The 27,160-nt window shown below is 44.6% G+C and overlaps 1 protein-coding gene across 1 annotated transcript in view; it reads left to right on the top strand.

The window, feature by feature from the left end:
- CHN2 (chimerin 2) overlaps positions 1-27,160 on the top strand; it is a 263,982-nt gene that overhangs the window by 152,494 nt on the left and 84,328 nt on the right. The window contains exon 3 of the mRNA XM_040964549.1: positions 4,961-5,016. Within this exon, the coding sequence (XP_040820483.1) occupies positions 4,961-5,016 (56 nt within the window). The remainder of the gene's footprint in view (positions 1-4,960; positions 5,017-27,160) is intronic.

Raw genomic sequence — 27,160 nt, 5'->3', positions numbered from 1 at the left:
ATGGGATCCTGGCGCATTCAAGGCCACTGCACCAGACCCCAGCATTGTGTTTAAATACTAACAGGGGATAGGATCGTTAAACACCTCCACTCGAAAAGCTTAATCAATGTCTATCAGGAACGATTATTCAAGGCATGGATTGCTAACAAGAAAAGGGATGACTTTAGCTTATCCATTTAGCTGTTGTTTATGATGGGGCAATCCTGTACTTGATAACGTTCATAAAAACGTCAAAGAACACAGGTTTGGGGTTATCCGGCTATGAGATATAAAAGAGAGACGCTTTAAAAGGCCATGCCGTGACTGATCACACTTCCCTGTGGAGACGCAAAAGGAATTTGTTAGGAGAAATCCCGTTGTATTTATTTATGTTTCCATTTGAGCATCAGAAAGAGAGAGAGACAAGTATGAATCTTCCAACCACTAGGTTTACTTTCCAAAAACCCACAGAGGCCCTGGACTGGGGGCTGAGGCTCAAAGGTGAACACGCAGTCCGGGTCTCCCATGTCGGTCACCACTGATTCATAAGGACTGTATGTACATAAATGAATGGGCTGGTGAACACATTGATGTATTCTTGAAGAAAAAGCTTATTGGAAAAAAAAATTAAAGAACATTTTATAAAGAACATTTGTAAAGAACATTTTAAATGTATATAATTAAAAATAAATATGAGAAAACCTTATATTTCCTATATTAGGTGAAATACATTGAAAATATAGTTCCAAATTTTGAATCAAAATGGAATACTGAAGGTGGGAATATAGCCTAGCTGGCTCAACTTCTGGCACAACTTCCCGTTTCCTCCTTAGAAAAGAGGATGGCAATGCAAAGTTAATTTTCTTGGGTTCTTAGAAAGGTTCACAAAAGCATGGTTCTTCCTACATGGCAAGACTTAGCATGTGGTCCCTTTCTGTGCGCCCTGACCCCGTTCATCCTCAAAGCCTCCAGTGTAATGTGTACTGAGACAAAGGAGCACTTGGCTGGGAGTGCTTCTTTCTCTCTGTGTCTTTTAAGGATTTATGTATTTTACTTGAAAGTCAGGGTTACAGAGAGACAGAGATCTCTCTGCTGGTTCACTCCCCAGTGGCCACAATGGCCAAAGCTGGGCTGAAGTCAGGAGCTTCTTCCAGATTTCCCACATGTATGCAGGGGTCCAAGATCTTGGACCATCCTTCGTTTCTTTCCCAGATGCATAACTAGGGAGTTGAATTGGAAGAAGAACAGCCAGGGCTTGAATTGGTGCCTATATGTGGGATGCCAGAAGCACAGGTGGAGGTTTAACTTACTATTGGTGCTGGCCCCCAGAATATCTTAAATAGTGTTGCATGTCCATGTTAAGAGAATTTTCTTAAGTTTTGTTACAGGAACATCATTGACGTGCTCCTTCCGTTGGGGCTTGGTGACCCACAGCTCTGTGGAGATTACACTTCACCCTCCTCTGTACTTGCCTCATTAATCTCATGTCTCCCCCCAAAGATCATTCTAAAAAGCAAGAGGTTGTTTTTTAGTCTTTCTTCATACACACACACACACACACACACACACACACACGCACGCACACACACACACATACATATATAATCTCCATACCACTTCAACCAGTGCTAGGAATGTAAAACTAAACACACTTAAACACCATGTCTGTTTTCATGGCAGGGTTTATAACATGGAAAAGAGAAATAATTGTTTTTTAGAACTCCCCCTCCAAGAAACACAGAGCTGGAATTGTGATACACTATGTGGAGGGAAGTACAGGGACTTCTAACAGTACAGGGTGGGACGGTGATGGCTCTGGGGCTGATGTCAAGAAAGACTCCTGTGCAAGCTGATGTTTGGACCGAGGTCACAAATTGAGGGGCAGATTTCTGGGAGTGGAGACGAAGGAGAGGAGGACGGCATAGATGGCAGGGACAGAATGTGCGAAGGAAGGAGGTGATGGCCGGTAGGCTGAGCAGAGAGCCTGCTTCATGGTGAGATTGTAGAAGCAGGGATAGGACGACCCCAAACAGCCTCATGTGTTAGAGACTTTAGTCTTCATCCACCAGCAGTGGGAAGCTGGCTGTAAGAAAGTCATGTGAGTCAATGGACTTTTTTTTTTTAAGATGTTTTCTTTTTTTTATTGGAAACTCAGATTTATAAAAAGGAAAGACAAAGATCCTCCATCCTCAATGACCAGAGCTAAGCTGATCTGAAGCCAGGAGCCGGGTGGCTCCTCTGGATCTCCCACGTGGGCACAGGGTCCCAAGGCCTTGGTTGTCCTCTACTGCTTTCCCAGGCCATAAGCAAGGAACTGGATGGGAAGTGGAGCACCTGGGACACGAACCGACACCCACATGGGATCCTGGTGCATGCAAGGCAAGGACTTTAGTCACTAGAATACCGCGCTGGGCCTGCTGATGGACATTTTAAAGCCATCACACTGGACCCTAGATGGGAAAAAGGTTAGGGGAGTGGTCAGAGTCAAGAACTGTGAGTGGGTTGTTGGTGATATGATGGACAAGAGTGGACAAATTGGAGGGACTTCTACAAAGCACGGTCGACAGGCCTGATGGTGAGCTGGTCATCTGAGGTGTCACAGGAGGCTTGAGAGAAAACTTGTTGGATAAGTGGGGTATGCAGCACATCCTTCACAGGATTCACAAAAGAGGCCTGACTTTGGGATGTTGGAGTCATGGTCCTTTGGCCAAACTCAGGAGGAATCTGTGAATTTTCGCTTTGCAGCCCAGCCGGGAACGGGATGACAGGAGGCTGGGCAGAAGGGAGCCTTTTGCAGGCGGTTGACAAAATTGTAAGGAGAGAGCCCGGCCTGGCAGCCTAGTGGCTAAAGTCCTTGTCTTGCACATGCTGGGATCCCATAGGGCACCGGTTCTAATCTTGGCTGCTTCACTTCCCATGCAGCTCCCTGCCTGTGGGAAAGCAGTGGAGGACGGCTTAAAACCTTGGGACCGTGTGCCCGCGGAGCTCTTTCTGTCTCTCCTGTCTGCAAATCTGCCTTTCTGATAAAAATAAATATATCTTTTTAAAAAAAAGTGTTAGGAGAGGGAAGAGCCCTGGAGAGGGTCTAGGGTGAGCCTTGGTATGTTCTGTGAGCCATGGACAAATCGGAGAGGAAGAGTCTGCCGCAGGCACACACAAACAGAAGCTGAGTTAGAAGGACGAGAATGAGGGGATGTGGTACTCCGAAAGGCAGGGAAATAGCGCAAGGTCAGTGATAACACTGCTTGGTTGGAGGCCTCAGGCGCAAGGCCACCTACTTCTCTTTCCTCTGCCAGTCCCACTTTGCGTTAGTTGGTTCAGTAGCATTTGAAGGCTGTTTCTCAAAGAGGGGGAGGTACTTCAAGGCCTTTCTTTTTTAAATGGTCCGTCATTTCTGGGCTCCTTCTGGGCCCAAAGGGCTATATTCAGCCCTGTATTTTTTTTTTTTTTAAGATTTATTTTTATTATTTTTTCATTGGAAAGGCAGATATACAGAGAGGAGAGACAGAGAGGAAGATCTTCCATCCGATGATTCACTCCCCAAGTGAGCGCAATGGGTCGATACTACGCCAATCCGAAGCCAGGAGCCTCTTCCGGGTCTCCCACGCGGGTGCAGGTTCCCAAAGCCTTGGGCCGTCCTCGACTGCTTTCCCAGGCCACAGGCAGGGAGCTGGAAGGGAAGCGGGGCTGCTGGGATTAGAACCGGCGCCCATATGGGATCCCGGGCGTGCAAGGCGAGGACCTTTAACCACTTGCGCCACCGCGCCGGGCCCCAGCCCTGTATTCTTACATGGGTTCCTGCTGTCCTTGAGCGACATGGGCCTCTGTGCTTAGAAATGTGGCCCGTTCAAACCTCTAGAAGCAGGTTCCTTTCTTCTGTGTGCTAAATCTGGGTCATCTGTCCTTCCACAGAGAGCAACCATGTTGAGCCAAGCACATGGGCAATTGTAACTGCAACAATATACACTGGTTTCCTCTTCTTTACATGTGACTGCCCTTCGTTTTTCTTTTCAATTTTTAGACCTGAGAATAAGTCATACATGTTTGCCTATCACATTTCTTGGAAAGATTAGATTATCTAGCATAAACTTTTTGTGATCTTGTATATTCATTTCATCTAAAATTAATTCTCATGATTCTGAAAAAAAAAAAACAACTTGCTTGTTGACTGTCTCTGTTTTCTGGAGGAAGAATTCTGAGGTGTCGGCTTAGGATAGCTTGTCCCTTCGAGAGAAATAACTTGATTAGCAGCAGAAAAAAAAAATCAGTTTTTACAATCTAAAAAAAAATCACTAGCAATAGTTTGTTGCATTCAATGCCGACAGTGGCTTGCTGGCTGCAGGTGTATCGTGGAAGGGAGTTAAGACAGAGTTAAGTCTGAGAGCGTCCAGGAAAGAGAAGCGACAGTGCAGGAAGGCAGTCAGATGAAGGCCACAGAGAACCTGCTGTGAGGGCCGTGAAAGGAGAGGAGAAAAGAGAGAAGCGACTTGCGTGTCATTCACTCACAGACCAGTTGTGTTTTGGGACATAACATTTCAGAGGCACACTCCTCTGTGAACGCCTGTCCTCTCCCTGGTTTGTCAGACGATGCTAGCATCTAAATTCAGGAATTTTGTTTACCCTGTCTTACTATTCAGATACTCTCACACTTAGAATTTCATCCTGAAAAAAAGTCAAAAGAATTTGAGCAGCACCTGGTCTTCCAAGAAAGGCATCAAATGAACAATGCCAGTAACAATTATAAAGCTCCAATGGCCTGATAAGAATAAAAGAGAAATCAATTTTGCCAGTTTACATTCATGGCAGCTAATTTCCATATAAATGATCTGACTTTATCCAGTCTGAAAAAAAAAATGTGTGGGTTTTTTTTTTTTTCCAGTTCTTAAGATGCGCTAAGGTGGAAAGAGTTGAAGGCATGCTGGGTGTCGGGATGGGTTGGCGTTTTCTAATGAGAAGTATCTTTTTCTTTCTTTATTGGCAGTGTATCAGCTACAGCAAGAGGCACCGCGTCCCAAGAGGATCATTTGTCCTCGGGAGGTCAGTACTCAGCCCTTCCCCATCCCTCTCGTTAAAGATGATGAATTGTCAGCACCGTGTTGATATTGGAAGCATTGCAGCTTTCGTGGGAGCTGATTCCTAGTCATGTTTGCTAGAGTGTCAGCAGATTTCACATCTTCATGTTCTGTGTTTTGAAGTCAGGCACCAGTTGAAAAATACCCACAAACTAACTGGGAATCTGAAATCTCTTGCCGTGAACCCTTGCAGAGATAAATTAAACATCCTTGGCATTAAACTCTTCCTCCAGCACACACACAGACACACACGTGCAGAAACACACACATGCACAAATTTGCATTCTGTCGTTTTGGGTCAGTGTGATGTTCATTCTTTTAACACTGTTTAATTTTGAAATGTTTCTAGCTAAGAAAGACAAAGCTAAGAATGACAAAGAACTCAGTGCTTTCAACACTTCTATCTTGCCAAGATTTGTGCTTTGTCACACTGGCTTGACATTTTTTTTTGTAAATGGCCACACCTTACCAGAAAAGTAACTGTGCTTTTATTCTTGGAAAAAGCTTAAAAGGCACATGGACGTGTTACTGCCTTCCCTCCCGTCTCTAGTTCCCAAGATACCAGCAAGAGTTGGAAGGTTAGCCCTTATCTCAGTCATTCTATTTTCACTCAGCACTTTCTTTCTTTTTAAAATATATTTATTTTGAAAGCCAGAGTTACAGAGAAAGTAGAAGAAAGAGAATCTTTCATCTGCTGATTTGCCCCCTAGATAGCTGCCACGGTTAGCATTGGGTCAGGAGCCAGGAACTTCATCCAGGTCTCCCACATGGCAAGGGCCCAAGTACTTGGACCATCCTCCACTACTTTCCCAGGGCATTAACAGGGAACTGAATCAGAAGTGGTGCAGCTGGGACTTGAACCAGCTCCTGTACTGGAATGTTGACATCACAGGTAGTGGCTTTATCTGCTACTACACAACCCCTCAGCCAATTTTTTTTGAAAGGCAATTTTTACAGAGCAGAGAGAAATAGAGATAGAAAGAAGGTCTTCCATCTGCTGGTTCACTCCCCAGATGCTGCAATGGTCAGAGCTGAGCTGATCTGAAGCCAGGAGCCAGCGGCTTCTTCTGGGTCTCCCACAGGTGTGCAGGATCCCAAGGCCTTGTGCCATCCTTTGTTGCTTTCCCAGGCCATAAGCAGAAAGCTGAATTGGAAGTGGAGCAGCTGGGACAAAAGCCAAGGCCTATATGGGATGTAGGTGCCACAGGGTGGAGGATTAGCCTGATGTACCACTGTGCGAGCACCAGCCAGTTTTTTAATAATCAAAATAATAGCTTTGCAGCCGAAGACCCATGGGTTCTTACTTATTTTTGTCATTATTACTTCAACGCAATGTGAAGTAGCAGGCAGCTTTTAAAGTTTTTAAAGTGTGCACTTGATGAGGTGGGATGGGGAGCAAGTGGGGCTCCAATGACAATACCCCAGAGGATCAGCCTTGATGCCAGAGCCTTCTGTCTCTGCATTTGAACCTGTTTCAAAAGCTTGGGTATGTGCATGTCTATTGGGAGTCCACTTAATGGCTTGTTAAGTTTTTCTACTCAAAATGCCACTCGTGAGAGAGGATTGAATTTCAGCAAGTCATCTTGGTTTTAATAGAGAAGACATTTCCACCTTCTGATGCATGTGAAAAACTCCAGGCTGAATTCCAACGTCTGATCTTGCACCGTCACTGTTTCTGCCTTCTGTGGTCCTTCGGATTTCTAGCGAAAAGTCGGACAAATACAACTGCTTCCATGAGCAACTCTAAGTAAGAGTGCTTTCAGAGAGAATTAAGAAGCAGGTGGCTCATCATTGCTTCACAGTTTTGTTTCATTTAGCATTCCTCCCAGAAAATGTATGGATGCAGAGAAATTGAGGTGCTTCAGTATTTTGATGAAAAGAATGTTCAAAGTTAGAAAATAACTATGGACTCTACTGAAGAGTCACTGGCTGTGGTCAGGCACCAGCCCTTGAAACTTAAGGGTACAATACTCAGATATTTGTCCATTTATTGAACAATATGTATGGAAAGCCTGTTTCAGCTATTGGCATTTTGAATTTCATAAAAAAAAAGAGAGAACAAAATTAGGGTGTGATTAAATATATATAAAACCTTACCTCTGTGTGCGAGAGACAGAGACTGAGCGGATGCCTGCAGTGAAGACAGGCCTTCCTGGGGCTGGACTGAAATGTGTCCGCCACACGCAACGGGCTGGGGTCTCCTGCCTATCTGTTTCATATGCCACAGCTCTCATCGTCAGTCGTAGCTAAAGGATGCACCAATTGCATGTGGCTTTTCTTCCCCTTTTGTCTGTCTTCTAAGTGCAGCTTCCCACTTTTAACCTTAAGCCAGTTTCATCTGTGGGTAAATCCTGCTGATCAATGCCTCTAGGAATTCCACGTTCCCTTTCTGCCTTGAAACCTGCCACAAGATGAGACTTCCCCAGGAGGCAGCAGTTGTCAGGTTCTGTGGGGTCAAGTTCACTGGAAGCACAGGTGTCGCTCAGCGAGTGCCAGCAGGGCTGGCTCCAGTTTGCTTTGTCCTCCAAGGCGAAGCTAATTGTAAATGATTCCTGCCCACATTGTGGCATCTGCCAGGACTTGGTTTCCCTGCAAGGGAAGGTGCTGCCTGCTCTTGGATGCTGGCAGAAACCCCTGCTCCTGCTGCCCATAGAGTTTCATCCAGTGTCTCTTTGTGTTGTCACACACCTGCCTGCTCCGAGTACCTGCCTAATGAAGACAGATAACCCTTCCATTAGAGTGTGTTGCCCAAGAAACCGAAGCTTTATTAATGCATTTACATAAAGCCTACAATTATGGACTTTTTCTGTTGTGTCTCACACCTGAGTTACATCTAAACAGTACGTATCTTCCTTTCCAACACGTTTTCTTGGGCTTGCTCCCTTCTCCCAGCCACTCCTTCCCACGTGCCAGGCTGGATTGCTCTGCTACCCTTGTTCTCTCATATTTCTCTGATGGTTAATAACCTTCTCAGGATGTGAGCATCTGTCACGTTGCACCTGTGGGATAAATCCTCACATTGGAGCCCCGAATGAAGCCTGTGGTTGTGGACACAGGGGCCACTGTTGCTCCAGGCTCACCTGGCATGCTACATTGCTGCTGTCAGCAGATCCTAGCCATGGCAAGGACCTTGCTAGAAAGTTCAGTGAGTCAGGTGTGCAGACCCATGCTGCATGCCTAATACTACAAGCTTAGTAAGGCAGAGGAGACCGGAAGCTCAGCTGTGGAGACGGGCAGGTCTTGTGACTTCTGGCTGTGCCACTTTGCAGCTTCTTGGTTCGGAACCTGAGGTGAGGCATCTGTGTTTGCAGGGTGACTACAATGGAACGAAGACATCAGTTGTCAACTGTGGCATGTGATGGGTGTTTGAGAAGCCTTCACAGTTCATGGTGTAGAAACGCGAGAGGAAGCCTGCTGGGAGACAGTTGCTGGGGACACAGTGAGAGTCCATATGTGAGGGCCACACTGCAGTGACCAAGGACAAAGCAAGATGCTCAGGTCAGGAATTAGCTCTCAGGAAAGAAAAAAGATTCTGAGGCTGAAAAACAGAAGGTACAAGCAGCTGAGCAATGGCTCTGGCGCCAGTTGAGCCGGACGGGGTCAGCCGCTGAAATAATAGTTCGTTGCTTTCTTGAGATTCATCTCTGTAAATTAATATTTATTGAGCTGCCATGGCACCTGGCACTCCTCAGGCATTCCTAAATGCTTCTTGCACCTTCCAGAAGGCAGCTTTCTGCCTTGTCCTGACAGTTACTGATCAGTCTGATCTATCACCAAATATGTGCCCGAATGGTCCTCCCGCAGCTTAGCGGAATACCGACTCCAACGTGTGTTTTCTGCTAAGACCTCTGCATGGGCTTCAAACCACTCTGTCCAGGTGTGTGCTTGCGCTGTTTGGGTAGATCTCTCGCATGCTGTGGAAGCCTCCTGTTCGAAGTAGGGCTCAGCCCCACTGTATGAAGTGGCACCCGACCTCAGAAACCCTGGGTTCTCTTCACACTCTCATGCTTTCCTCTTTCGGTCTTAGCAAGCAGCAGGTTTCCCTCCAAATTGATCCCGTTTCCCACATTGCTACATCTCCTTAACTGTCGTGGGATTTGGGCCATCGCCGCCTCTTGCCCGGATCAATGCAGGTCAGCAGCCACCTGTCCTGTTTGATCTCTGTGAACCCACGCTTGGTTCCCTGCGTGCGGCCTGCGTTCACACACACACACTCCGTTCATCAGGCAGAAGTGCAAATCATCATTGTTGTGTGTAAATTGAAACCTTCAATGTTCTTTCCATTGTTCTGAAAATAAAAGCAAATCTTGTGCGCATGGCTGAGGTTGTTACCATGCTGTCCATAGCATTCTCCTCTAGCTGTCTGCTGTTCAGCTCCATGAGCCTCTACTTCCATTCATCAAACAAGCCACCATGTTGCTGCCACAGGGCCCTTGCAGTTGCCCTTTACCTGGGATTGTGGCTTCCAGGTTCTCTGCATCTCCAGGTCTCTTATCATCTCTTACCTGATAAAGAAGGCCCTTTCCAACCCCATAAAGTGAGTGCATCTCCAATCCTCTCCTAGTATCTTCAGCATCACAAATACGCTTTCCAAATATATCTGTTTATTCTTGCTGTTTGTGTTTCTATGGAAACTTCATCAGTCTTAACTGTAAGTATCTCCCTTGTATTCAGCCAGACCAAGCAACAGTGCATAATCAGTGTAACTGTCTGGTGAAATGAGGGGGGAAATAAACAGAGATTGTGAACACGAGGCACTTACTGGTCGCATATCTGACTTTCTCAGTGTTGCTGTCAGGGTGGTGGGCTGGACTTTTGCAGTGGTCAAGGTACTTAAACACAGACTGGAACTTTTTTTTTTTGTGGAATGGACCATGTTTCTTTTTAGTTTTTTTTTTTTTTCCTGAGGCCAAAATTTCAAAATCTACTTGCATGACCAGTTTACGGTCAAGTTTCCCCAGAAAAAGCTGAAAGACACACCCAAGAAGCAGAAGTTCCTTTGTGACAGTAAATGATGTGGTGTTGTTTATCTTTTTGGGAATTGCTGCAGTGAATGCGGGATTATAAAAAACGATTTCATAAAAGGGAAATAAAATTACGCACTATTATTTCAAATTGTTCTCTTCTCCCTTGCCATAGAATGATCTATTGGGGGAAACTTTTTTTTTTTTTTAATTCAGAAGTGAATTTGAGAACTGCGATTTCTTGAGTTCCTAATCAGAAGCAGTTTTTTGGTGGACTATCAGAGGTTGGAGGAAACGCAGATAATGGTGGCTAAACTGGCTTTGCAGGGAGCACCCCTGTTACCAGTGAATCTTGGCATTTGTTTCCCCCCTCATTATGTGTGTCTTGTCATCTTTAGCATTGTGACAGTTGCTGAGTTGCTATCCATTTGACTCTTACCTATGTGGATTTATAAAACATATTCTTTGAACTCTACAAAAGCATACCACTTCTGCACTAGGCTTTTTTTTTTAAAGATTTATTTTTATTATTTTTTCATTGGAAAGGCGGATATACAGAGAGGAGAGACAGAGAGGAAGATCTTCCGTCCGATGATTCACTCCCCAAGTGAGCGCAACGGGCCGATACTATGCCGATCCGAAGCCAGGAGCCTCTTCCGGGTCTCCCACGCGGGTGCAGGTTACCAAAGCTTTTGGGCCGTCCTCGACTGCTTTCCCAGGCCACAGGCAGGGAGCTGGAAGGGAAGCGGGGCTGCCGGGATTAGAACCGGCGTCCATATGGGATCCCGGGCGTGCAAGGCGAGGACCTTTAACCACTTGCGCCACCGCGCCAGGCCCTGCACTAGGCTTTTGAAAATGTTATTCATCCAGTTCAGACTTTGCAATCTCCTTGCCTAAGTTGTTATCTTAGGCATGTCTGGATGATGTTAGCAAGCCTTATTGATTGCTTGTATCATTCTCAACTTAGGGTGTATTTCAAATTACAGATTTTAAGTGAACTCAGGAATTTTTCACTGTTCCAGAGTTCTCTCCCTGCTTCCTTCAAGCCTTCATTCACTGAAAGCCATGTCTTAACAAAATGCATTTGGTGGAATGTGAAAACTTGACTGATTAAAGACATTCAGACAAGATCTGACTCTCAAATAATGAGATGGATTGTACGAGCCACAAACAAAAATCAATGTCATTACCTTTTAATTGGCTTTATGGCTAGTAATCAGAAGGTTATTTCTTCCAGAGGAAAAAATATTTCTATTCTTTTCATCCTAAATGTCCACTGCTCTCTTTTTTTCCCCTCTTAATATTGACACAACCGAGAATAAGTGGCCTTTCTCATCATTATTCCTGCAGGCTTTCATCTCACTCACTAATGCATCAGCTTTTTTTCTTCAAGCAATTTTTGCCCTGAGGTGGACTTGCTTTACTTTTAGACTGGTGGTAGTGTAAAAAGAGAATCTTTTAGAACAACCAATGCTTAAAAAAAAATTGACAAATGAGTATATTTCTCCAAAGAAGGAACTGGGCAGTTTGTGCATTTTATAAAAATAAAGTTTTCTTATTGGTGGAGTACAGCAGTGCACCAAAATGCAAAACTCCCCTGCTCCCAAGAAGGAATTCCCTTAAAAAGCTTGAATTTCTTCCAAGGCAATACAGAGCCTGCAAGTGCACCAGGACCAACGTACATTTCTTTTTTTTTTTTTTTATAGATTTATTTTTATCATGTTTTTATTGGAAAGGCAGATATACAGAGAGGAGAGGCAGAGAGGAAGATCTTCCATCCGATGATTCACTCCCCAAGTGAGCGCAACGGCCGATGCTATGCCGATCCGAAGCCAGGAGCCTCTTCCCGGTCTCCCACGCGGGTGCAGGGTCCCAAAGCTTTGGGCCGTCCTCGACTGCTTTCCTGGGCCACAGGCAGGGAACTGGAAGGAAGGCGGGGCTGCTGGGATTAGAACCGCGCCCATATGGGATCCCGGGCGTGCAAGGCGAGGACCTTAACCACTTGCGCCACCGTGCCGGGCCCAACCAACGTACATTTCCCAAGTATTAGAGATCTGCGTAAAGGTTCTGCAGGCGAAGCTGCTGCAGATCCATCAGCTCGGAACCAAGGAAGCCGTGGGAGGAAACCACTCTGAAGCAACAAACACCTGCACCAGAGTGTGGACTAAGGCAAAGGTGGACAAATGGAAGCGTGGGGGAGCAGCACCAATGCCACCAAATATATATATTTGAAAGGCAAACTTGAGAGAGAGAAAGGAAAGAGATTGATTTTCCATCAACTACTTTCAACCAAAGTGAGGAAACAAGAACTCTGAGTCTCCTGCATGGGTGGCAGGGGCAGCAATGCTTGGGCCATCCTCCGCAGCTTTCCAGGCTTATTAGCAGGGAGCTAAGAAGTAAAGCAGCCCGAACTCTAAACCATGCTCTAAGAAGGGATGCTGGCATCACTATCCCAGAATGCCACCCCACTTAGAATATTCCTGGATTTCTCCGAATGCCTTTTAGTGCTTAAAATCGGACTTGAATGTGTCTTCTCTTACTTGGGGTTACTTGAGATGGAGTTCTCTGTTGTATAACTCATTGTTTTTGGAAAAATATGGATAATCAGCAGGATACTGCATTAGCGCATGTGCTTGCTTAGCCTTTCCTAGCCTGTGACAACTATAAACCAAGATGCTGCTTTGGCGCTGATGGCAGGGGTACAAGCAAGGCCACGGTGTTGATGGGGAAATATGGGCTCTGTAAGGTCAACCTTGCATATCTTTGGTGGCCTGAAGGTCCCCTCCAGAATATAACTTGAAACTTATTTCTGGGCTCTGCTAGTGGCTTCGTGGCCAAATCTTTGCCTTGCACATGCCATGATCCCATGTGGGTGCTGGTTCATTCAGGTCCTGGCTGCTCAGCTTCCCATCCAGCTTCCTGCTTTTTGTGACCTGGGAAAGTAGTAAGGAATGGCCCAAAGCCTTGGGATCCTGCATCCATGTGGGAGATCTGGAAGAAGCTCTTGGCTTCTGGCTTCGGATAAGCTCAGCTCTGATCATTGTGTTCATTTAGGGAGTGAACCAGTGGATGGAAGATCTTTCTGTCTGTATCTCCTTCTTTCTGTAAACCTGCCTTTCCAATAAAAATAAATAAATCTTAAAACAGAGAGAAAGAGAGAGAGAGAGAGAGACTGGCTTGCGATTGTACCCTTGTTGAGAGACAGGGCCTTTTAAAAAGTGACTGAGTCATGGTCATGAGGATGCCACCCGGAAGAATGGATGAAGGCTGTTATCAAGGCAGTGGGTTAGTTCCTTCGGGAATGGGCTTCCGATCAGAAAGGTGACTTGGGCCGCTTTCTCTTTTGGTTCTGGGTGTCCTCTCTTGCCCTTCCTCCATGTGGTGACGCAGCACAGAGGCCCCTGCCAGATGCCAGTATTGAGTCCCTGGACTTCCCAACCTCTAGGACCAGGAACCTCATAAGCTTCTGTTATTTACAAATTGCCCAGTATGAGGTATTCTGGCATAGCAGCAGGAGACAGATGAAGACAAGACCCAGGCAGAAAGCAAACGGCACACATCTGTAGGGGTTGCTACCTACAGCAGCCCATGTATATCTGCTGTGTGGCTCAGAGGTCAGATTCACTAACACCCTGTGTGGGGCCTGGGATAGCTGGGGGGAGGAGCAGGTGCACAGCTCTGGGTGCACTCATCACTTGGCTCATCTCAGACCTCTGCCTTCCACCCTCTACTTTCTGATATTGTATGTCAAAGTCGTGTGTGTATGATCAATTGAAAAATCTGCTTGAAGTGAGTTCTTATGCATTGTTCCCTCTGTGTTCATATTCAGTATACACTATGGCGATCTCCACTTGTTTTGAGGTGCCTGAGATTTTTTTCCTTGTCTGGGACTATACAAAAATCCTTGCTGTATTTGTTTCTGCTTTTAATGTGCTTTTGCATTAATACTAATAATAAAACAACCAAATTGTTGATCATTATGTCAGGAACATTTCCAATTATGCTTCCATTTTCCAAGATGCTGGTTCCTCCATCAATCCGTCATGCATGCTGGATGAATATCTCTGTATTTGGGATGTTAGGTGGTTGGTTTGATAATAAAAGCATGTCCAGGGGCCCAGCATGGTAGCCTAGTGGCTAAAATCCTCGCCTTGAACGCGCTAGGATCCCACATGGGCACTGGTTCTAATCCTGGCAGTCCCACTTCTCATCCAGCTCCCTTGTGACCTGGGAAAGCAGTCGAGGATGGCCCAAAGCCTTGGAACCCTGCACCCGTGTGGGAGACCCAGAAGAGGCTCCTAGCACCTGGCTTTGGATCAGCGCAGGTCTGGCCATAGCAGCCACTTGAGGGGAGTGAATCATTGGACAGAAGATCTTCCTCTCTGTCTCTCCTCTTCTCTGTATATCTGACTTTCCAAAAAATAGTAAATAAAATAAATATCGGAAAAAAAGAAGCCTGTCCAGAGATCTCCCCACCCTCCTCATTGCCTCAGTCTACCACTGCCCAGTGTTATCGGACTAGCAGGTTCAGCCCTGTGTTGCGTCCCCATGAGGCTCAGTATCAGTCACCTCTGGCTGTGTCCTTCAGCAAATGGCAATCTTGCTTCCCATTAGCTCTGCCTGCACTCTGTCTCGCAGTCTTGCTGGGAAGTGTAACCCAGCTGATGGTATCTCCTTCCGCCTCCTTATTTACATAGCGGTGTCATCTCCCTGTCTACTACGGAAGGAAATTAAGTGACTTTGGCACAGTCTGACCAAAGCCTATGGGTTGCGATCCAGCACCTTGTTGTCCTTCTAGGTAATTACGCAGTGATTGTTTGATGAATTGCTCCTGTTACTCCCTGGGTCTCCACCAAATCTGTAATTACACCTCTCTGCATCTCCCTCGGCTCTCTTGTGGGTCTCAGGTTTCCATGACTTCCCTGAGACTGTACTGAATGACGTGGCACCAACACTCTTGAGTTCAAGGATACAAATACCTTTGGATTTCAGGACTCTTAGTTATTTAAAAATATAGCTCAACCCAGCCATTTCTGCTCTGCTGTTTGTTTGTGGTTTTTTAAGTTGGCATCAGTATACCGTAGCTTAAAAATTAATGATTCTCCACTCTCAGGGCAGTAAGAGATGAAAGGGCATTGAGTATAAAGAGATGGTTTGATCTACCATTAAATCAAAAGGGCTTTGAGGCATTGGCAAATGCAAGTTTTGAGCCAACTGTAAGATGTTCTCAAATTGATGTCTGAGAATGGACTCGCATTTGTTCGTCTAGTGGTTCTTGGCAAACTGCAGGTCCCTGATTGTTTGTGTGATAAAGTTTTATTAGCGCACAGCAGCATGCATTGCTCATGGCTGCTTCTGTGTCCTGTGCTGGAGCTGGGTATCTGAGGCAGAGATGAAGTGGTCTTCAAAGCTTAAAATAGTTCCTCTTGAGCCATTTTCACAAAGGTCACTGACCCATGGTTCTGCCAAAGGCGTAACTGTGAGGAGTGAGTGACTGCATGTCACTTATGCAGAACTGGGTCTGGCATTTACGCATTGGCAACACTGCTCTTTAGTTTCTACCTTCTCCAAAATTCCACATAAAGAGATACTTCAAAAAAAGTTACAGATGTAAAACCAGAAGGTAAATCTGCATGCAAAACATCTGAAACTCACTCATGAAAGGAATCTTCAAAAATTCATGATGTTAAAAACTATGAATAGTGTGTGTGTGTGTGTTGTGTCAAAATAAACTTGTCTGTTAATTCCATTTTCCATGAACCTTATAAAGTATTCTTGTGTAATGTTAGTGAAGAGAGAGAATTGTAGTTGTTTACTTTAGGAAGATTTTTATTTGAAGCCATTCTAAGATACAACTTAACGTGGTCTTTACATGTAATACATGAAAATGGATGAAAGTGGCTAAGACAGTTGCAGGAAACAAAGTTTTTACTTTCTCAGTCCTTCCCCCATCACTTGTCAGAAATGGTAGTCTGTTGGAAAGGGTTCCTAGTGTTCCTTAAACAGAAGTGAAAGAAGTATTTGGAGTCTCTATTTGGTAACGACATCTGAGCATACAGAGACTGCACTCACTTTAATTTCAATCGCAAAGCTGGTGGTCTCCCTCCTGTTAAAAACCAGTCTGGTGCAGAATTTTGACCAATGATTTGGCAAGCTGAAACATTTGATGTTTGCAAAGTTCTCTGAAACACGTTTTGATTGAAGGATGGATGAAGGCACGGACAAAGAGTTATGTGCTAAGAGAATATGGAATGTATGTGGTGTGTCAATGAGTGTTTGCTGGGTAACTCTTTTAACCTTTCGGAGATTCTACCAAATAGATGGCAATTCTAGGAGTCAAATGTCAAGAAGAAATCGAGGCTATGTCAAAAGAGCAGTGACTTGGCCCCGGGAATGAAAACATCCCCTTGGGTACACAACCCTGGCAGGCAGAGAGCATCCCAGTGTGAGCTGTATTCAAGACTCTTTAACACGAACTAGAGAACTCATTAGGAAAAGAATGGCTGCAAGCAAGGACAAGCATTAATGCATGCTTTACTCTTTTATTTATTACCAGGTTGGGAATTACTTGGTCAGGGAAGTAGCTGTCTCAGAAATGCTAATTTAAGAAAAAATAATAATAGAGAACAGGCTTCTGGATTTTTATGGCATTGGCATAATGTAGAAAAATGAATAGTAGGTCTCCCGCACCCTGAGTCTGTGGCTGGCCTCGGTGGGCTGTGGAGCATGGGAGTTAATCATTTCAAGCTGCTGCTTTTCCATCCATAAAAAGAAGGCAAAGATGGTAGAAGACGAGGCATCAGACTATGTAGATCTCATTGGACTGTGTGTTCTTAGTGGACAGCGATATTACCCCAGCAGGAAGGAATTGGTTCTTGGAGGACACACAGAAAAAAACAATTCTACTCTTTTCATGCATAAACAGGTATATAGTTAATCTATAGTATTGTGGAGAGGTGGTGATGGGGGGAAAGCAGTCTAAAAAGACTCCATAGGGTCTGTAATGCCAAATTCACGAGACAGGTCTTTAGTCCATGCTGTTTTCCAAGTCCCTCCTATCTTTCTTTTCCTTGAGGCATATTAATTTTATAAATTGATGTGGACATCAGATATTATCAGATTTCCAAGAGGGGTAGAAAGAAAACCTTCTGGGAGAAGAATGAGAGTAAGAAAAATCTCTGCCTTGCCCAAAATATGTAACCTACCACTTGACCTCACCACCACTCTCAAAGAAGGAGTTTACTAACAAGAGTGAGGAATTAAATGAGTGCACTCATCCAGTCTTTACAAGTTTAACAGCAGCATCCATTTTTCCCTGATTTAATTCGATTCTATTGGGTACTTCAATCTCTTTGAGCTTGAGAGATATGTGAAGAATTTAAAGAGAGTTCTGGAGAGAATAATAAAGATGAATGAAGGATCGGAAAGTGGAACCTACTAGAAAAGGTTAAAAGAACGAGGACTATTTAGTTTGAGAAAGCATAGGCAGAAGTGACTTGTACTGATGGAACCTTATTCTCTGGGGGAAGAGATCATTCCCAGAGTCTCCACTACCAGAGGGACCACAGGAGGGAAAAAGCATCGTGAAGCAAGGATATGATGTTAGATGTAAAAATACCATCTCTGACCATGATCTCTTATTTTTAAAGCAGATGTCTGTTTGCAGAAATCTCAGAGGAGCAGAGAGGTCAGGTCTTCCTGTTTTGGTCTTCCTGGCGTGATGGAAGGCCAGGCTCTGTGGCATTTGGCTTGATAGAAGGCAACTGCCATTTTATCCAACTGTGGGCTTCAGGAGAATAGAGCATGACTCCCAAGCTCCAGCCAAGAGTTTGCCAGCTCAGGGCCAGAGCAAGATTGAGTTGTTCAAACAAGATGAGCTGATGATGTACTCTGGGAGCCAACACAGGGATCCCAAGATTCACAGTGCAGGGAAGTTCGGCAGGGAACAGTGGGTTCCAGTGAGCTGCTGGAAGGTGAGCATTCTTCAGCCCAGGGTGCTGCTGTTCCTGGAGGCCTACTATGAGAGTCAGTTCAAACCCATGCCTGGAGCTTCTTGACAGGTGTTCACGGTCTCCAGATTTTGGAATGTCACTCAGAGACAGGACCTAACCGGGGTGTATGTCAGAATCACCAAGAGAGCTTGGCAACCCTTACAAATACCCAGGCTCCAAATGTGGAAGTTTGCATTGCACGGGAATGTACAATTCCAGAGTACCCAAAACAGGTGGAGTCAGGAAAGATGGAAGGTAGATTAGAAGGAAATGAGAACAGCCCCTGAATGGAAAGCATGGCTAATCTCACTTGGTGTCATCACAGGTGAATTCCCTACCATCTGTGTCCAATGGCAACAGCAATAATGAGGCCAAAAAATGACATTTTTATTTATGTGAAAGACAAAGAGACAGACACAAGGAGAGTTTTCCATCCACTGGTTCACTCCCCAAATGCTTGCAGCAGCTATGGCTGAGCCAGGCTGAAGCCAGAAGCCTGAAACTCCATCCAGGCCTCTCCTGCTTGAGCCATCAGCTGCTGCCTTCTGGGACATGTATTAGCAGGAAGCTGGATTAGGAAATGGGGCACAGATGTCCTAACAAACATCTTAACTGCCAAGGTGAACATTTGCTTTATTTAGGAATTGAGGACTCCACTGAGGTCTGTACTGGATAACCATTCAGTCTGCGCCTCAGCCGCTCCTGGCACGTGCTCAGTGTCCAGGGCTCTGTGAGTGATGCCTAATCCTGTTTCCAGCCCAGTGATTAGGGCACAGTCTGCAGACAGCCTGCTGCGAGCCTTGGGTCCCAGAGTAGGGAGGGATTTGACCAATGTTTGCACAGCATGGCTGGTTATTCTCAAGAAGCAAGTTAAATTTCTTTCTTTTGTGTTTTTCTTTAGTTTACATTGTTGAAATTTTTCCCAAGCAGGGAAGGGATTACCTTATTCATCTTCCTGACATTTTCATCTGTTCCGTTTTGTATTCATCTGGGCTACTCCCCAGGTATTTGGAGGCATTTCATCACTGCTGTCTTCTCTTTAAAATTTTTTTAGAGATCATCAGCATTATCCAAAACAAATTCTTTGCTAATACCTCCCTTTTACTCTTGTTATATTTTGGTTTAAAACTTTTAAAAAAGATTTGTTTTATTTTTATTGGAAAGGTAGATTTACAAAGAGAAGGGGATATAGAAAGAAAGACCTTCCACCTGCTAGTTTACTCCCCAAGTGATTACAACGGCCGGAGCTGAGCCTATCCTAAGCCAGGAGCCAGGAGCTTCTTCCGGGTGTCCCACATGCGTGCAGGGTCCCAAGGTTTTGGGCCATCATCGACTGCCTTCTCAGGCTACAAACAAAAAACTAGATGGGAAATGGTGCAGCCAGGACACAAACCAGCACCCATATGGGATCCTGGTGCATGCAAGGTGAGAATTTAGCCACTGAGGCATTGTGCCAGCCCTGATAATGGAATTGCTCAAGAGTTCAAATTTCTGTTAGTGTAAAGCAGGACTTTCCACATTTTAGAGAAGAAAGCTCTTGGCTGTAGAGAGCTATCCTGTGTTTCATAGGAAGGTTAGCAGCAACCCTGGCCTCAACACCCTGAATGCCAACGGAGCCTCCTCTTCCTATATGTGGCCATCAAAACTATCTCATATTTTGCCACATATCCCCTGGAGTTTAAAAATTACTTCCTCTCCCAATGAGAAGTATTGACCTAAAACATTCTAATTGTATCAAATTCCTAGGAAAATCTTGGCAGGGGGTGAAAAAGAAGACAGAGATTGGTTCTAAGTCCTCCCTGAGTCCTTCTTACCACCTGTCTGAGCACAACTCTGAACTCAGAGAACAGCCAGAATGAACCATCCGAGTGTCTGACCTGTGTGCACCTGAAGAACATAGCCAAACCGTGGGTGAGGTTTTAAGGATGCTTATTACAGAGAGGCTGACCAGTAGGTTTTGTCATTCTGATTAAGATGGGCTAGACTCGGATCTGACGCCGTGGCCTAATGGCTAAAGTCCTCGCCTTGAACATGCCAGGATCCCCACTTCCCACCCAGCTCCCTGCTTGTGGCCTGGGAAAGCAGTCGAGGACGGCCCAAAGCCTTGGAACCCTGCACCTGCATGGGAGACCCAGAAGAGGCTCCTGGCACCTGGCTTTGGATCAGCGCAGCACTGGCTGTTGCAGTCTCTTGGGGAGTGAATCATTGGACAGAAGATCTTACTTTTTGTCTCCCCTCCTCTCTGTATATCTGACTTTATAATAAAAATAAATAAATCTTTAAAAAAAAGATGGGGTAGACTGCATCCCCTTGCCATGCTGTGAACAAACAGAAAGCTTTGGATTCCAGATGAAGACTGTTGTAGACTAGGCCCTTGGTCTCCAGGAGGGGAAATGTTTGTGCTTCTGCTTTCTAGCTTCTTCCTTTACTAGAGCTGTTTGACATCTACTTAGGAAGCAAGGGCAGGTGTGTTATTTTGTGTGGATGAGATGACCCCTGTTTCCCTGATGCAGATTCCCCTCCTAAGCCTTTCCTGACCCCCCCCCCAACCCCCGTGATCTGTATCTCAGAAAACCCAGCAGTCTCAGTGTCCCATGTTAGGGGTTCTAAATTAGGTAGTTGAATTATTTCTATTAATTACAAACTCAACAAATGCCAGCTGCTGAGGGATTATCCAAGCTTTTTTTTTTCAATAATTGGAAACCTTGTTTACAAAGGACTCACAATCTTCTTTTAATGTCTTTGGTCTGAATATAAAAAGAATGTGTGCTTATCTAGGCGGTGATGATCGAACTAGAAAGCAGACTTATTTAAGGATTATGCCTCCTGTCTCTCTGCAGCTGTCACCCTGCTGTTGCTTCCCATGATGTAAAATACGGAGGATTCTTCCTTAAAATTAGAAGAATAAATTGAGAAAGAAACCAGGTGGTCTGGAAATACGTTTCATTGTAAATCACTGGAAAATATTGAAGAGATCCAAATTATCAGTACATCTGAGATGCCAGAATGAATCTCAATTTTTCATTGATGGGAGTCAGTTCGTTTGAAAGAGATTTTCAGATGCTCAGCCCTGGCCAAGAAGATTGGTGGACCATTCAGATAACCCAGTATTGAGCCTACCTGGAAAGAGAACCAGTGAAGGCACCAACATTGATTTGTATTTGCTGGAGTAGCAGTAAAGTCTTGTAGTGAACACTGGCCCCCATCTGGGTACAACTCCAGGCTCACTCTAGGCCTCTCATCCCCCCAGCCAGGGGTTCAAACTGTTCCTCTAGCTGCTTGTTCAGTGGCTTCCTGTTCATAGCACTCATCTATCTTGTAGTGTTATTTAGAGACCTAAGTGAGATAATACTCAGGATAGTTCCTGACAAAGTACAGACACAATAAATGTTGAACTGTTAACACTGTGTTCCAATTGTAGAGATCTTTGCATGCAGTCTGTCATCTCATCTTTGGAATGGCCTTACTATAAAACAGTACACGCTTATGACTCTAGTTCCGATGACAATGGAGGGAAATGATAACCCACCTTGGATCAGAGAGAGTTACACTGTCAAGCCAGAATCTGCCTCTGTACGCTTGACCTCATTCTATGGATGTCTGATGAGCACAGGTACTTTTTGCTCTCGGAACACTCTTGCTAGAGGAGCAAGCATTAAAGTGTAGCATGTCAAGCCTCTGTCTGTGACATCGGCATCCTCTATGGGTGCTGGTTGGAAGTCCTAGCTGTTCCATTTCCAATCCAGCCCCCTGCTAATGTGCCTGTGAAAGTAGTGGAAGATGGCCCAATAGTTTGTAGCCCTGCATCCATGCTGGAGACCTGAAAGAGGCTGCTAACTGCTTGCTTCTGTCCAGTTTGGGCAGTGGACCAGCAGGTGGAAAATCTTTCTCTTTCTCTCTCTGTAGATCTGTAACTGTGCCTTCCAAATTAAAAAAAAAATCTTTAAAAAATAAAAAACCTGTTCTAATGAATGCTCATGTGTACAGTAGCTTCTCAAATGTTTAGGTCTTGTGAATATGCTTTGAAAAGCAAATCCTGGGAGATCCTTGCAAAGTCCAAGGAGATGCCAGTGCTGCTGGCCTCCAGCGAAACCTCATGAACTGCCAGATACTGGGATATGGAGGGAGGTTGTCTCTCAGAATGGCTTCTGTCTAAACATATAGTACAGTTTCCCTGAGGGTTTTGTCCTTCAGTATTTGGTTAAGTCACGAACATGGGGATCATATGAAGTTAGGTATAATTACTAATTGCAGTGTGATTTTATTGCTTCTTTTTATATTACTGTAATACATACTCAACACAGAAGGATAATGAATTACCTGTTCCACTCAGTTTTAGAATGCTTACAGACATGGCTACTTGTTACACCACTTAGTGTCAAAGAATGAGGTAGCTGCTTTTTCAATATTTTACGTTGTGTGAGGAAGTTCCCTTAGGTGGTTAGATGATTACTTAGAAATATTTTAGGAATATTTGGGTAATTGCTATGCTGGGATGCTCTAAAAAATGAATTGTTACTTTCCTCTGTGTTGAGTCATGGAATAGGGACTCTTACTATTTGAAACTTTGCTGCCTGACACATTTGTTAGGAACAGATTAAAGTCAGGTAACAAGGGATTGCCCACGTTTATTCTGTTTGATATCTGGAGAGACATCATAGGAATATAGCGATGATACAGACAAAATTGCTACAAGACACCCACAGAGAAGTCTGAGAAGAAATTGGCAAGTGACATATTTAGGATATGGTGAGATGATAATGTTTCTAATGCAGCGATGTGGGGAGTCATCCCTTCCTCCTGTACAGAGAAGGTTCTCTTGGGATGCTGGCAGGAGCTGCTGTTCACTGGACAGCTCTGGGCTTGGCCCTGCAGCTTGCCTTCCTACCTTCTTCTTTTTATTTTATTTTTATTGGAAAGTCCGATGTACAGAGAGGAGGAGAGACAAAGGGACAAGATCACTCCCCAAGTGGCCACAGCAACCAGAGCTGTGCCAATCTGAAGCCAGGAGCCTCTTCCAGGTCTCCCACGCAGGTGCAGGGTCCCAAGGCTTTGGGCCGTCCTCGACTGCTTTCCCAGGCCACAGCAGAGAGCTGGATGGGAAGCTGGGCCACCGAGATTAGAACCAACGCCCATATGGGATCCCGGCGTGCATTCAAGGCAAGCACTTTAGCCACTAGGCTATCATGCTGGGCCCCTTACCTTACCATCTGCCCCTTCTGCAGGAGAATTCAGAATCTTAAGAACAGACCTCATAAGCATGATGAACATATTGGAAGAAGTGCACTTATGGAGAGCAAGAGAATTCTGTTTGGCGTGTGGGATGTCACGAGGTGGTGATGAGGTCATAGGTCTGGAAGCCTCTTTGGCTTTCTCTACACCATGTGCACAATATGGACCGACGTGTCAGGACCAAACCAGCGGCAGTAGTCATGGCACTGATGATTTAATTGTATTTAGGAAATGAATATAAAGTCACAAAATGGATTGTATTTCAGCAAACAGTCATCTATTAGTCTCTGTAGAGAATTAGTTCCAGGAACCCCCACAGACACAAAAATCCACACATGCTACAGCCCATCACTTCATTTGCAGACTCGGGGTAGTACTCTATGTATGCTACATTCAGATTTTGCTTCTTGGAACTTCTTGGAATTATGTTCTGAATTTTTCCAGTGCAAATTCAGAACCAGAGGACACAGAGGGCCAGTTTGCATGAGCATGGTCCTTCCCGTCAGTTATCCTGAGAAGCTGTGCTTATATCTTCACTAAGTCCACATTGACTTAGAGTGTGTCAAAGTCTGTTCTCAGATTTTCTCAGAGTAAGTCGCAGTATAAAAATCTTGCTATTTTATTATCACGCTTAGTCTGATTACTAATCCCTTGTGCTGACTTCACTATGAATCACTTACACCTGCTTGCTGAAATTACATCCGCAGTCAAGCCCATGTGTTCTACATAGAAGTAACTCTGACTTTTGTGATGTGCTAAAAAAAAAATCATTGATGGGGCTTGATCACAAAACTCAGCATATTTCCACACTTATACATCCTGGCTTGGTTGGTCTGAAGTGGGGAATCCAGAATCCTCCATCTTTAACAAGCATCCAGAAGTTTCTGCTTTAAATGTCCAGCTTACTCTTAGAGAAATGGAGCTGAAAGGGTCTTCTAAAGAAAGGACAGTGTGTGTCATATGGCAGTGACGAAAGAGGAATTCCAATGATCTGATCAACAGGGCCATCCATGGCATGGCATGTCCCTCTTGGTGGGGGGAACTTACTCTCTGACTGATGAAACTTACTTGAATATAAAATATTCAGTGGCTTTTAAAAGATGTATCTACTTAGTTATTAGAAAGAGAGAGTGATGGAAAGAGAGGGAGAGACAGAGAAAAATGTGTCCACTGATTCATTTCCCACATGGCTGCGACAGCCATGGCTGGGACAGACTGAAGCCAAGAGCCTGGAATTTCATCTAGATGTGGCTGGCAGACCGCCTGCTGCTTTCCCAGACACATAGAAGGAAGCTGAATTAGAAGCAGAGCAGCTGGGATTTGAACCAATGCCCCCAGAAGTGATGCCAGCATAGCAAACAGTCTTAACTCACTGCTGGCGCCTCACTTGTGCTTATAGTGTCTGTCACAACCCTACATGGCCCACCCCATGTACACTGGAGCTGCCTGGACCTCAGGGACAACTCGTGTGTGTGCTCATTGTGATATTGCACTGGGGAGAGGTCTTCCTTTGTGAGCTAAGTGATCCAGCACTGTAGGATCTAGTGGTGTCTTACGTTGTTTTCCTTTTCTCATAGCTTGGCTGCATTCTTTTCTTGGAGTTGAAGTACTAAAAACCAAGGGCAGGCATGGCAGAGCCCACCCTGTAACATTCCTGCTGACAGTGGCAGGGAGCTCCAAAAACCACCTCCCTGCATGTTGAGATTCTTAGAATTTCCCTCTTTGCCTGTGTCTCTGGGACCACCTAAATTAGTCCCCCATATATTTTTTATTTTATCAAGTTGCCTTCTGTATGAGAAGGCAAGAACTTCTGTGTTGCTTTGCTTTCTTATTTATCAGCTGTCCTCTGTTTCATTCATATTCATGGATGAAAATCTTATGCGACTAGCATCTGAAACGCAGTACTTCTTGAGAAAATCAAATTTACATTTCACAGGAGGGTCCTGATCCCATGCACACCAGCGTGGTGAATGAATCGGACTCCCTTAAGTGCTTGGTGGCAGTGAGGAGCTTGCTGGTCTCTGCAGGCAAGTCCCTGGTCCCAAGGAATTCTGGCACTGTGCTTGTCTGGATCTGAGAAACCACAAGCGTGCCACACTAGAAATGTGGACGTTCTTCTAGGACTGTTTTACTTAGAAATTTGCCTCTCACGTGGTTCGAAACCTAGTGAAGGGTAGATTTAGAGACTGTGTTTAGATTCCTGTGAGCAAAAGATTTAAAAGAGAGAAGTTCTTGACTTCATCTCAACCATATTTCTCTCTCTCTCTTTCTCTGTCTCTGTTTCTTTCACACACACACACCAAGACGGTTATCTGTTCTCTAGCTGTTAGGTTAAAAGTAAGAAAGATAAAATACAACCAGAATGCCTAAATTGGAACTTCAAATGAACAGAAACTATTTTCATGTATGTCTCATGTGAAATTTGGGACCTTTTTTATGACCCTACTCTGTCCCACATGAGCTAATGATCTTGTTTCATTTCTTGGTGGTTTTCGTATAGAAAAGGTTTGTCCGTTGAACCAGACTCTGCTCTGGGGAGTCTAGTCTGTATCCCTCAAGGCACCATCAATATTGACATCCCTGTTTTCCTTTTGCTGTATGTCCCTTGAAGTATGTCTCTCCTGTAGTGAGCACAGAACCCTGCTCCTAGCACCCGCAAGACCATTACTTTCTGAGCAATGACAGGACTGAGCCCTGAAACTAATAAGTGTGTTGTGTATTTGTATGACTCATGGATAAACTGAAAACAATTAGCATCTTGTTAAGAGTCCGTTACATTCCACATTTATTAAGTGCTTTCCTTCGTGCTGGGAGTAAAGAGCGGGCTCTATCTGCCATGCTGCCCACCTGAAAGTTTGATTAATTATTCTTCTTTTGGGGAAGTGAGATAAAGGAGAACGGGTTGGGAACTACACCAAGATTTGCAAACTTGTGTTATGTATATGGTTCAGCCAAAAAGGTAGAAATAAACCATCCTTGTCTAGGGAACCAGTTCAATTTTTTTGGAATATTGCCTCTCAAAGAATGGAAGGATATAAAAAAATGCATATTATGAAAAATCTATTCATGAATTTCAGAAATTTTGTGTCACGATCATCTTAATTTATTTTTCCATGAATGTCTTGAAATATCTTTGTATTATGCCATTTTATGATACTTCTGTTCGTCTTTCTGTTATGGTGTGTTTGGTATTGCAATCTGTGTCTACAGTATCATTAAAGTAAGAAAGAACTTGGAAAGCCAGTACAAATGATGAAATACTCAATTCATGTTAAAAATCTTACCAGCCTGAACAGTTAATGGTACACATCATTTATAGAAAGGACATCTGATAATGAAGCACCGTTTTATATACTTCATGCTCCCATTAATGATATTATTTAAATCTTCACAAATGACACTGCACAGACTCCCAGTCTGGAAGATTAAGAGTTATGAGTGCACCTCTTGGTTGAGTGCTTCTCAGATGTAAAATGCATGCAAGACTGAGCACATCTTTAGAGTTGTCTAGATGATGAGTTTTATCCCAGCTTGTCCTGGGCTGAGTTGTCAGTGTGTCCACAGAGATATGGCTCCCCACTTTTGCAGCCTCTTGCCTTAGCATCCTTCTGCCTGCCAAGCATTCCTGCCTCATCTGGGCAGGGCGGGAGCCAGCTAGTCCAGGAGATGGCCAATGTGTGGACATTCCACCCTTGTGCCCATGTGACTGCTGACAGAAAGGACTGGAAACAGCGTAGTTGCCAGACTCATGCTCCACTTCAGCGCATGAACTTCACCTTGCTGTCACTCAAAGCGTTCCATAACCCAGTCACGCTTTATTGTATTCTGAGTAGAGCTCACTAATCTTTTGTTCTTAGACCAGAAGAAGCAGAGCTGAACATGAGCAGTCATGTTAATTTCTAACTCCAACAGCATAAACATA

Source organism: Ochotona curzoniae, unplaced genomic scaffold (genome assembly GCF_017591425.1).
Source record: "Ochotona curzoniae isolate NIBS_2020 unplaced genomic scaffold, NIBS_Ocur_1.0 scaffold_3835, whole genome shotgun sequence".
Lineage (NCBI taxonomy): Eukaryota > Metazoa > Chordata > Mammalia > Lagomorpha > Ochotonidae > Ochotona > Ochotona curzoniae.
This window is presented reverse-complemented; position numbering and strand designations above follow the sequence as displayed.